This window comes from Telopea speciosissima, chromosome 6 (assembly GCF_018873765.1).
Source record: "Telopea speciosissima isolate NSW1024214 ecotype Mountain lineage chromosome 6, Tspe_v1, whole genome shotgun sequence".
Classification (NCBI taxonomy): Eukaryota; Viridiplantae; Streptophyta; class Magnoliopsida; order Proteales; family Proteaceae; genus Telopea; species Telopea speciosissima.
Genome location: NC_057921.1, coordinates 64,543,684 through 64,556,695, shown reverse-complemented (window position 1 = coordinate 64,556,695; position 13,012 = coordinate 64,543,684). Strand labels below are relative to the sequence as shown.

The following is a 13,012-nucleotide window of genomic DNA, read 5'->3' as shown; positions in this document are numbered from 1 at the left end:
TATCCGATGGCACAGCAGAAGTTAGGTGGTATAAATGACCCACATGGCCTCTGCTGTGCCATCGGATGTACACCGTCGCCCCGCCGATACTACAGAAGATTTTAATAATGCTATCCAAAGATCCTCTATCTAGTGGTAGGAGATAATTCCCTAGTAACTAAGACATTACGTACCCCCACCCCCAGCCCCCATGACTACTATGAGTGTATTTCCATCATAAAATATTCAGGATAGGTTTATTTACCATCATTAAGATTTGGAGGAGTAATTTATACGTTAATCTAGACCCACAATATTAATGATGAAAAAGGAGAAAAATTATATGAAAAGACATATTTTAACATCCGTGTGCCTTTCTTATTCCCATAAGATTTATTTTCAAAACCGACACCTGGCAGATTTTAATCCGATGATCAGATTTTAATTTTGATCATTCACCCACTCAACCCTAACCTAACCCTAGGTATTCGATTCTCTCTGCTCTCTCACTCATCCCTCTCTAAGCGGGCGCAACTGTTATGTGCAAGATAATTTGAAAAAAAAAAAAAAATAGTAGGGATAAGAAGAGAGGAAGAGAGAGATACATTTAAGATTGAGTTTTGCTTTACAGACGAAGCAATGGCGTCCTAATGCAATTGGGAGGTCACCAATCCTCTTTCAAGATAAACTCTTAAGAATTAATTAATAATTTTCTCCTTCCTTTCTACTTCTTCATACATCAATAAATACACGACTAATATTAACTACCCACTTCCCTACTCTTATAATTTCTTTCAACTCCTAAAATATCTCTTTAAACTTAACCCACTTTTAATAACTACATATAATAAATAACCACCATCCCGTAGATACATATAATTAATAATAAATTTATAATAACTAACTATAATTACAAAGAACTACACCTAAATAAAAATCGACACATAACAGCAACCCTCTCCTCATCTCTCTCTATCTCTCTCTCTTTGCCGGAGTTCTTGTTCAAAAACGTGGCATCCAACCCTCCATTTCCTTTTCAAACTGTTCCTCTCAATTCTTATTACGACTCAGAGACGGTTTTCTTAACTGAGGGAAAAGAAGACGAAGAAGAAGAAGAATCAAGAATGACTCCCAGCCTCTTTCGTCGTCTATATCCTTTCTTCCATTCTTTCAAAACTCAATTTGGGAAATTGCATAAAGCAGATAAAATGAAGCTAAGTGCTAAAGTCAAAAATATGTACAAAGAAACTCATGAAACAAGCTAATGTGCAAGTTCTCTATATTCACAAACCATTAATTTGGATCAAAATTATTCAATTTGAAATAACAAAGAAAGAATGCAATCCTGTTTTAATCTTCCCAAAAAACAAACCCAATGAACCTGTATAATTTCTCCCTCTCCCTTTTTCAGATGAATAAAAATGAAAGAACCCATATGAAAAAAATTGAAGAAAAAAAATCGCTGTAAACATGACCCAACCTATCATGGTTTGGAAAAACACAAAATAGCTGCTTGCATTACAAAGCAGAAGACCTGTCCCCACTCACTCACATCTTACTGTAGGATGTGACCGAAGGGAACATTTCTCTGATATAACACAAACAAGAAGGATCCCAGGAAAGGGAAGAGGTATTGTTACTGCGTTAGTGAAAAACCACGTTGTCTTAATTATATCCCTAATAAAGTACTTAAGTGTGCTACCACCTGGAGGTTTCAACAATCTCCTGAGTAATGCTGTTGAAGCATCCATAACCCATCTCCACCAAAACCCCTCCATAGGTTATCAGACTTGTCAAACTCTACACCATAGCTGCGTAGCACCCTCAGTAGAGCAATAATAGTTTGTGGAGAAAAATTAAAATTTTCAAGGGAAAAGGAACACTAACAGGTAAAGATGGAAAGGTCCAAGGGTACGACGGTCTTTTTGTGCCGGGCTGTGTCTAGGTACAGATACACCCCCGCACACAACATCGGTTAGTTCTTTCTCCCATTTTTCAGATTGGCAAGTACTACTGTACTTCGAAAATTAAATGTCCATGAACTACATGCTTTCACCTATGACCTAACCTATTTATCAAGAGTGTTAATTTGTGGTTCATATTTTGGATGGTGTTGATTGAAAATTCTCACTGCCTGCCTAATGAGAAATTTTCAACTTTTAACCCTTGAAGTTTAAATAGATCCCCTTCCCCCTGCAAACCTTAGGTCGACCATGCTCTAGCTGTAGATCATGACTGAGTTTATGTTACAATACATAGAAAAGCATCCAATTTGGGTGTGGCAAAGATCCCATTAATTGCACTCTCATTGGCTTACATGAAGTGTGGAACACCAGTAAGGGTCATAATTTGAAGTGTCCCGGACACGCAGCTGATAATTACATGTGACCCATGCAACTGATACATGAAGGCCCAGGTTCAAACAATTGCAGGTGTTAGGGATGCTAAATTCAAGAATTCATCCAGTGAACCTATGCTACCCACTAGGCGTAATTTTCATGTAACAAGTTTTATATGGCAAGAAAATTGCTATGCACTCGTAAAAAACAACAAAATGCACCTTTCAGTGGACACTGTACTATGAATTAGTTGATTTAATATGATGACTTCTATCAGGAATCTGTTGTTTGATGAACAGAAACTTCAGCAAGATTCTTGGGGGTTGCTTTTACTGTCAAAGGCAACTCTACAAGCATGCTAGGAGGAGCAAAATACATGTGTAGTGACATCATACAGATAATAATCCCCAAGAAAAGCTGCAACAAGGTAAGAGAAAAAACACAAGATCACCACTTGCTAAATAAACAAGGGGTTGAGAAAGTGTTTGCAGGTTTGCAACTTTTCCCCATAGATTGATTGAAAGCATGCATTGAGCAGCTTATTATAAATAATCACCTTACACCGATTATGTTTCAATCGACCTTATGGAGATGAAAGTGCAGTAGTACCTGATATCCACTCATAAAGGAAAGGAAAATCAAATATAATCATGTAGCTTCAAATGCAGTTTTTTAACTCACCTGCAGTGTCGGCCTGAAATTAAAGAGGTACGCAGATAAGATCATTGTCAAAAGCATGGCCATTGATGTGGAATACACCTGAAAGGAGCAAAAATAAATTATGATGGACAGACAGATAAAATTGCATAAGCCATTCATGAATAAATAGTGACTAGGTTATCAATTAACAACCTCCCTAAAACCAAACATATATAAATAAAAACAAATTGTAATCATTATCTAGATTCACAATGAATTTGATATATTTGGGTCTCAAGAAAAATAAGCAGCAGTAGAAATTGACTTTGTCAGTATGGCAAAACAAATGTATTGCCAAGACTAAATAAAAATAGTTATAAATCATGACAAAGAGCAAAGAATCAACAGAAGGGGCAAAGCTCTTCGGTAGCAATGTACTGTAGACATGCAGGGTTCAAACATAGTGATTCAAGAAAAATCTGCTGAGCCGCAAACATATGCATGTTTTATTTTATTTTACTTAATTGATCAACAACCAACTTCAAGTGGCAGTAATTACTTATATAATTGAACTAGGAAAAGGTTTAGCACTGAGTAAAGCAATCTTGATCACTAATCTATCTGTCTAGCTGATTTCATTATCTATAATCCTTTATAAGAAGGGATAGCTGACTGAGTTGTGGTCCTACATTTCTAACTTTCAAGTGCCTGAGTCTGCCCCTTAGATCATAAAAAATTCCATCCCCAACTTGATCTGTTATGCAATAGAAAATCAAACCCTCTTCTTCTCATTCTCTTCTCTCTGACTTTCGTCTTCAAGCAAGGAGCAGACCTTTCTTCAAAAGCCAAAACTCCTACTCCTCTTATAACCGGAAACAAATCATCTTTTGCCTTTTTTGGCCTTTGTTTTCCAATGATGAAGTCCCAGAGAAGAGCTCTTGATTACTTCCCTAATGTTTTGATCAGTGACAAAGCTAACTTCCATCAGCCACCTTTCTTTCCATTCACATTAACTTCTCCTAAATTTTGAAGTGCCTGCATCAAAAGAGCAGGGAATTGTTAGCCCATGATGTTGGTCTTTGTGTTCGGTTTGGTTGTTGATCAGTTTTGTTTATCTTAAGAACTTGTGATTGGATTGTTTTAAAACATTTGAAGCTAAAATTTTTGGTTCAGAAAACCTTGTTCAGTTACTTCACAATATAGAGGTGATGGATTTTGTTTTTCCCAACCATTCCTTTTACCATAGGGGATTTCACTTTGGTTTGGTACTTGGAGGGTTGGAAGATGGGATTCAAAGCTTTAATTGGAATTTCTTTGTTGTTAGAAAATTTATTTATTTTTCTGATCCGCGTGAATTGGTAGAAACAACATGTACTCAATATTGTCTATTGGATTTGAAGAATACTGTTGGGATTGCTCCCTCTCTTATATGAAAAAATATTACCACATGGCACGTAACAAAACAACAATAGATGAAATGAAAAGGATAAATTAAGTTTCTTCCTCAAACAGGAAACTAAGGAATGTCCAACAGTGTGCCTGATGCATGGTGTCAAAAGAGTCTAGTCATATGAGGAAGATGCCATGTGATAGACAATTAAAAAGAAAAAGAAGAACAAATTTGATGTTACACATAGAATGTATTGGACTGAAAAAAATCAAGAAATGTATAATTAAAGTTCCCTTCCAAATTTGGTGGTAACATGTCTTTGTAGATAAGAAAACAGAAGTGGTCAAATTGGTGCTGAAACAAGCATTCGTTGATGCAGCAGAATAGTGAACATGAGAACAAGCCACGATGCATAGGAGAGCCAAGCAAACTTGCCTCAAATGACACTAACTGCATGTGACCCACTCACCACAAGAGTGGACCAGAAACAACTCCTCAAGGAAATCTTTCCCACAATTTCAGGATAAATGAGACCCCTCAATGTTGTAGCACTAGGTTATCCCAGCAATTTATCCCGAGCCTCGACTCTCGAGCCACCGAGGAGCCTTATACACAAACTATACCTGTTCTGTCTCAATGCCAAGCACAAATCATTCCGCCATCACATAGGCCACACATGCACAGACCAAGCAAGCATGCCACCACAACAAAGGCACCTTTGAGCCAACAAGGGAACCATCATAGCATGAGGGGAAGTTCAGACACCCAGGTGATTAGGTCAATATAAACGTCCATGACACCCTGATCTGGATGTTCTTATACAACTATGTTAGGTCCCATCCTACACCCTAACCTAGATATTAGTTATAGATCATAGTATTGTTATGAAGACTCTATATCTATATTGTATAATCAAGTAGACTAAACATGAGGTCATTATAAAGTAGAGATGAGCCCCATGTTGCATAGTAATTATTTAGGTTAGATTTTGAAGAAATAAAGTTTAAATTTCGGGAGCTACTGCCATAGTTGAAAAACTAGGAAATCCTAAGCATAAACTACCTACTTCTTTTTCTCATTTATTTTTGTTTATCAATCTACTACTTGTCTATATTCTGTACTGCTCATTCTCTTCTTATTTAATTTTCCCTCACTTTATTCACATGCATGTACTTATATTCTGTTAACCAGAACCAATTTCTTCTTCCTTGCCTTCTACTACACCCAAATCAGCAGCCCATAGCCTTCGTTAAACCCTTATTCCACCCTTCCAAGTAGTACAGTCAGCCTTAGATATTCCAAAACTTCAATGCTGTAGACATCACTGTATAAATTATTCCTGCTACAAATTATGCAAATGTTAACAGAGAGTCTAATAAAATTAAACAGTAACACTTTCTTTTAGTTTCTTCTACATCATTTCCCACCAACCTGTATCTTTCAATCTTATGGCTAGTAGCTTCACCTTCTTATCATTGGGTACTTTCTTGTTATCAGAAACCCTTCTCTATGATGTTCAGACAATTGATGAACTCTTCAGCTTGCAGATTGTCGCAGAACTTCAGAATCTCAACACTGATGTTCAAAAGTTCTTAAAGCATCCTCCAACCACTCTTCATTTGGAAGCAGAGTTGTATTCGCACTAAGCATTGGGTGAGAATCTGAACTCTTCCCGCCTGTTCAAGATCTCCACAGGCATCGAGAAAGGGATCAACTGTGACCTCAGCAGGCCGATAACCATGATATGGAGCCATACCAGCAAGAAACCCTAGCAAATCAACCTTGGCCTTGATATCCAACACTCCTAAGTGGTAGTCTTTAGAAAAGACAATAAAATATACTTTTAAGGAATTCCAGACAACTAGGGTAAAGAAACCCTAGAGCACCATGGTCAGAAAAGGGGGGAGGAAGCCTTCTAAGCTCTCCAATTTTATAATGAAGTTCTGGACAAACAATCCCCATGCAAGAAAAGACACTTCCCTCTGTTTGTGATACTCAGCTAGATATCTTGTAAACCAAGCAAGTAATCATAAACTCCTCCATGTCTCTTCATATCGCCTTGCAATAGCAACTTAGGAAAATAAACCAAAAATGAGATATCTGGCCTTAAGAAAGACAAAAAATCATGTCAAGCTGAATAAAACCGAAATATGCCCAAGAATACCCCAAGGACAAACAGAAGCTATTTGGACTGGTTAACTCGGTCAAGCTACTATAAAATGTTCAAGACCAGATGAGCCACAATATTAGGAAATAAAATTAAACGCCAAGGCAGGACTCACCTTCACAATATTGTCAGCATACTTCATTAACCATGAGACTAGCAACCCAGTAGATCCCAAATTTAATACCACCATCCAAGTTGTAATACTGTATCCATTAAACAGGCGTTGCCACCATGGTCCCTGCTCAAATTCACTCTTGAAATCATCCAGGAGAAGCCGTGCCATGTTGAAGATCGCACCAAACCTGGAAGGAAGAGTAATTTCTTATTCATGAATCAACAAAATTACTCAAAGCATATGATAATAGAATGTGCATACTAGTCACATTAAACACAGTCAGTAGCTCCAACTAACACAAAATCTCTCTTATGGTTTCAAAGATAACAATATGTTCTCCAAGATATAATTGTCATGGCGTCGCTTAGGTGTCCAGGCTCTTTCTTGGGTCCTAGGCGACAGCACACCTTGTTGACACTTCAAAAGTTTACATTGATTTATGTTTATTGTTTTGCTTTTTGATGAATATGCTTATATTATATCCTACGCTTTGTTTATTATATGTTGGTTTTCTTTAGGTCATTACTACCACAATTATATCATATTGCATTGATATGGATTCTATGCTGCATATAAGCATAATTATATAAAAATTAATTGCTATATTACACAGTCATATACTGCACACCTAGGCGACGCTTGGGGTGCTTGTCGTCTAGCGCCACTCCAACGCCTTGGGTTGCCTAGTCGCCATGACAAATATGCTTCAAGATATGAATTATAAAAGGACAACTTTAATTTTTTTGTGAGATTTTATAGTTGTCGAAGAAACTAAAATTTACCTCATTAAATAACTGACATTTTTAGAAGAAATTTATTTGTTTACTAGGCCTTTAAAATTTTCCTTTTCAGACTCAAAGGGTTTGATCATGCATAATAGAGACCAAATTAACTGTATCAATAAGAAGAAATGATATGATGAAAGTTGAAATGTCAGAGGGGATGCCAGGTAGGGCTTTGGGTTGAAATTGGGAGAAAAAAACATAATAGCTTATGAATCAACAGAAAAACAACCGTACAAAGAGTGGACTTGTAGAAAAAATTTTCATTTAGTTGAAGCCAAGTAATTGGGATAGGACAGTGTTGAGTTGGTACCATTTTACTTCTTCTCTTCCTTACTTTCGGATAAAGAAGTGAAGGTTCTGTTTATGTTTGCCAGAAGAGGACACTTACGTATATAATTGTACATTCTGCCAGTACAGGCTGTCATTGTTCTTCTTCATCAGATATTCTGTATAAACACCTGCTAAGGCCGAGAGACAAGCAGAAAGGATCCCCAACATGTAACCTTGGATTGGAGCTGAGAAAAAGGAGTCACATGAATTCTCACCACAACCTTTGACCTGCATTGATAAAAAAAAAATAAGGGGCATTTTAGTTTCCATGCCAACTGAATATAAATGAAAATTTTATTATTATTATTATTATTATTTTTTTTTGGGTTGGGGGGGGGGGGGGGGGAGGACCAGACATGGGGCAATCTTGTTGAAAAAGCCATCACTCCCATTTTTTTTTTTTTTTTGGGAACTAGAGGTATCCGGGCTTTGGCCGACTAATTCCCCCAGGACTCGTGCACTACCCCGCAAGTCCACAACACACACGAACCGGAAGATACTAGGGCCCCCATGTTCACCAGGAAGTTTTCTCTCAGGCAGGTGGCCCCAAGCGGGGATGCGGAATCGATCTCAGGACCTTCAGCTTCCTTAGGCATCGTCCCTTGCCAACTGCGCTGCCCCTTGGGGTTCATCACTCCCCATATTGCCATGCATGCAGATTGATTGGAGAGTAGTGTGACCAGTGGCCATTCCTTTTTAATTTTATGAAAGACCTCGTAACATAAAAAGGTATAAAACTGTGTAAAATTGAACGCTTTTAAATGTATCAAGTTTTCAACCTAGAAATTTTCCTTTACATGCCATGACCTTGAAAATATGGAATAAGGACCTTCCAACCCCCTTGACCTGGTGCAAATATTCTTCTGACACATGGTACTCATGCATAGAAGAATCAGAATGTTAAGCATGAGTAACAATTAACCCAAATATTTATAAAATGACAGATTGTGGACCATCCTTCCCCCCCCCCCCCACCGAAAAAAAAACCTATACAAGATACACGAACTAAAAGCATTATAAACATCTCTGATGAAGTAATGCTTTCTTGGACCAGCACGAACCCATTTGGAAGCCCAGATCAAGGCGAACTGCGTCCAAATCTGGTTTTGGTCCAGTAGGTTATTTAGGCATTAACTTGAGTTGAAATTGTAATTTTTTTAATTTTGTAATATTTTATTTTGGGTTAGATACATAGGCAATTGGATTGAGTTTTAGTTTCCTTGCTAGTTATCTTATTTGAGAGGATTGGAAACCTTGCTCTTTCCCCTTGATAGTTATCTTATTTGAGAGACCTGGTAGTGAGGATCTTTCCCCAAAATCCTGGATGGAATGAGCACCAAAAGAGATAGATCTCACCTTCAAAATCAAATAGTTTACTGCTGGTTTGGTAGTTCTATCATGAAAAAGAAGGTGGTCATTCCTCTTAATCACATCCAAGGACCTATCTTTTGAGTATTACACTAAAGCCCCCCTGCTCATCTTTTTTCTACTTAATTTTATTTTCTTCTGAAATCCCCATATTCGCCCTCTCTCCTTTAAATTTAATTCCTGAATTGTCCCTGCTCCTCTTAATTTCCAAAAAAGGGATCCAGAGCTCCCATTTCTAATCCGGTGCACGAGGCTCCTGCCATTGCAGGGTATGGGAGGGTTATAATGTACGCAACCTTACCCCCACTTTGTAGAGAGGCTGTTTCCAGCAACTTCAAATCAAGGAGGCGTTGGATATATGTAATATGTATACTTTAACTTCCATTTCTGAATACAGAAAAAGGTGGGGCATTATTACCTGGCTCGTGGTTGTACCAACAGCTAGCAGAACAATAGCCATCCACTGCAGATTAGACAGTTTCCTCTTCAGGAACAGCCTAAAAGAATAAATGAAAATTTCTGCTAGTTTATTAAAACATAGATCAACTTCAAGAAGTAAGAAAATGGAGATACTACTACAGAGATCTTGGATATAGTGCTTGAAAATGAAGAAACACAAATATCAGATCTAATACGATCCAAAGACCAAGGCAGCACCTGAATAATATGCCAGTTGTGACAATCTTCAGATTACCCATTATTTGATACGTTGATGTATCCACAAATGTAAGGGTAGCAAATTGAACATTGTTGTGGATTAAGTATATAATGGAAGGAATTGGGTATAAACGCATGCTTTTCCATTCTGTGGTCATCCTTGGAAGAGGCGATGACTTGCACTCCCGCCAAAGAAGAAAAGAAGATACCAGCAGCTGTATTTTTTTGACAATAATATAAAAATGTCAGCCAGGATGAGGGAAAAGTAATATTTTATATTAAAAGCGGGAATCTCCTTTTCTTAGTATGAGAACTGATCTTTCTAGCATAGTTGTCAAGGCATCCAGGCCCCTTGGTCGCCTTGGCATCTTGTTGGTGTCGCCTTGCATCCAGGCCCCTTCCAACACCTTGGGTTGCCTAACACTGTGACAACTATGCTTTTTAGTACTCACAACACAACTCTTTTATTAAACATGTTTGGCACTTAAGTCAAGTGAGCACAGAAATAAGCTACAGAGAACAGAAATTGCAGTCCGATTTACCTAAATAATGCATGACAGGAGATGTACCTTAAAAACTTCAGCAAGAAAAGGAACAGTCGCATAGTCATACTTGTATCCCCCATCACTTTGTGAGAGTGTTGTCAAAATTCCCTGCCACAAGCCAGGGGGGAAAAACAGAGTAAATCTATACATTGGCAGTAATGTCAAAGTGGAAAAGAAATACTCAAATTGATTTTTCCTTTCCCCCTATCTATACCACCAATCTCAAAATGCCCATCATAGAGAATTTGAGACTTTATATTGTTTCTTCGCAGAAGATCTCTTTATTCTTTTCTGGGTATCCAGTTCTAGTTCTTTTATCCCACTCGCAGCTCTTAATGTTACCTATCTTTTATCTCTTTACTCATATCCATCTTCTCTTACTTTCATTTCTCAATCAATGGCAATCTTGTTTCAATCAAATTGACTGACAGTTACCTCCTAGAAAAATAAATTCTGGTTTCCAAATTCTGTAGCTAGTGTCCAATATATACTAGGACAACTGGTTGGACTACAAGCCTCCTCTTACATGTGATTACTGCACATCTCTTGGTAATGTACAGGCTAATAACTGCACTTATAGCATCAACTGCACACCTGGAAATGGTGGCAGTATGGTATCAATTCAATTTGAAGAACTTCCAAGCTCACCACAGCTGTCATGGAACCGAAAGTCAACTATTCTGGTCACAATCGCTGACATATATGTTTTTTAAACGGGGGCAAACATTTCAGTGATTTCAGTCATAATCAACTGAAGACAATTATTAATTACAGAATTGAACTGGAATAGTAATCAATACTTAAAGTTCCGTGTATTTTTCTTTTTAACTATGACCAAAATTTTGGAGCAAATTTCAGCAGATGCTCAGCATCTGGATCCCAAGAAGAAAAAGAGGTTCTTTATTCTCGTTCTTATCCTGGAATGTACTGCAAAACTATGGAATGTTAATCAGTTTGCCAAACTTTGTGCTCTCGCTAATCAAATACACCGAGCTCAACAATATAGTCTGTGCTACTCACAACCAAGAATAAGTTCAGACTTCTCACGGATTTAACTATGGACTTTGTTGAAAATGTCCATTTCAAAAGCATAGATGAAGTTGCTCAGTTCACACCCTAAGTTGCTTCCTAATTAATGTAGATGAGGAACACTAACACTAACCTACTAAAACACAGCAAACTCTGCAGGGACACAACCTAGATCAACTTTGAACTCCCATATTTCATGTAGGTCCATCACCTTTACATTTAAGATACATAATAGCTACTTTAATCAATCTGGAGACAAGAAGTTTGGGATTGTCTCCTTAGCCTATCAACCCAGGACAAGATTAATGAGGCAAACCAAAAGCAACTCCAACGAAGTACCCAGTAATAATCTGGTCATTTTAGGAACTAAGTTAACGAAAGATATTCCCCATTGAATTAGGAGAACACCTAAACTGACTCTTGCTGTCAAGTGATAATTACGAACCGCCATGTGTGCACATGATAAATTACATTAGACGGACTGTTTTATTCCATTAGAGGTTTGTATTCGATTTAATCATTCGATTTAATGGGAAATTGGTTAAGAAAACAAAGATTACATTTTCAGATTAAAGTTCGAGCGCCCAACTCTCGTATATTTGTCTTCATATACACAGCAAGATAGATCGAATAGAAAAACATCAACAACTTTCACGTATACAGTTACTTCGAAATTAAGAAAGCACTGCAACTTCAATTTGCACTCTAAAAAGCCCTAAATTAAATGAAACACAGAATTATTCCAGAAAAATTTACGAAAATGAGGGCGATCTGAACAGTTACAAAAGCAGTGAAAAGAGGACAACAGGAATCTAAAGTAAACAAAAATCCTGATCAGGTAAAGGCCGTAAAAAATTTCCAGTGCTAACAGATATCAGAACTGTCGTGAAGTGTGTCACTGACCTGAGAACTGGTAAGAATGGTGAGAAGCGCAGCTACGAAGTACCAGTGCATCTTGCTTCGCTTCTTGCTTGCTCATACTGCCTCTCAGGGGAGAAAAACATTTCCGATTTATTATTGTTTGCGCTTATAAAAAAAGAAAAAATTTATTATCGTTTGCCTTAAATGACTAAAATACCCTTGGTTTGGTGGCAAGGTCTCTCTTAGACTCTTACTGCTGATAACGGATACCCAGTATCAACTCTAAGCTCATGTGGGGTATTATGGGGTGGGCTAATCATCATTGTCCCCCAAAAACAAAAAGGAGGCCCATGGGCTTGTAATTCCAAGAACCCACACTATGAGAAAATTGAATGCCCATTTTGCGAGATTGTGGGCTGATCCAATCATAAAAGTGCATGTCTGGGCACGCATCAGATCGCATTATTATACATGATTTGGTAACTACAAGTCTCAAACTACAGGATATCGAGGGAGTACTGGTCTGAATTGGTCGTCTGGCAATTTTAAACTCATATTCAATCAAAGGGGAACCATTCTCTGCATGGGAGTGCAGGGGTCCTGCACGTGCGGCAGCCAATGAGAGCAGGCACTGGCATATTGGGGGCGGGGCGGTCATTTCTGTTCCCCCCCCCCCCCCAAAATGTGTGGGCTTAGCCCCTATGTCCCATGCAGGGATCTTTTCGAATTTGGATCATCTATTGCTGAGCTGCCTGGCAAGACCGTGCCGCCCAGACACAGTACTGCATGCAATGTCCACCTCACCCCT

General features: G+C 38.0%; 1 protein-coding gene across 2 annotated transcripts; it reads right to left on the bottom strand.

The window, feature by feature from the left end:
* Positions 1 to 2,546: 2,546 nt before the first annotated feature.
* Positions 2,547 to 12,373, bottom strand: LOC122664914 (CMP-sialic acid transporter 1-like). 2 transcript variants are annotated; one of them, XM_043860946.1, is made up of 8 exons: positions 12,247 to 12,373; positions 10,339 to 10,422; positions 9,770 to 9,984; positions 9,531 to 9,609; positions 7,803 to 7,972; positions 6,630 to 6,816; positions 3,000 to 3,077; positions 2,547 to 2,735 (listed from the first exon to the last, which is right to left on the bottom strand). In XM_043860946.1, the coding sequence occupies exons 1-8, from the start codon at positions 12,295 to 12,297 to the stop codon at positions 2,592 to 2,594; spliced, it is 1,008 nt and encodes a 335-aa protein (XP_043716881.1). In that variant the 5' UTR covers positions 12,298 to 12,373; the 3' UTR covers positions 2,547 to 2,591. The 2 variants fall into 2 exon arrangements, with proteins under 2 accessions (XP_043716881.1, XP_043716882.1); XM_043860947.1 differs by lacking the exons at positions 2,547 to 2,735; positions 3,000 to 3,077 and adding an exon at positions 3,344 to 3,436 and having other exon boundaries at positions 12,247 to 12,321.
* Positions 12,374 to 13,012: the final 639 nt, after the last annotated feature.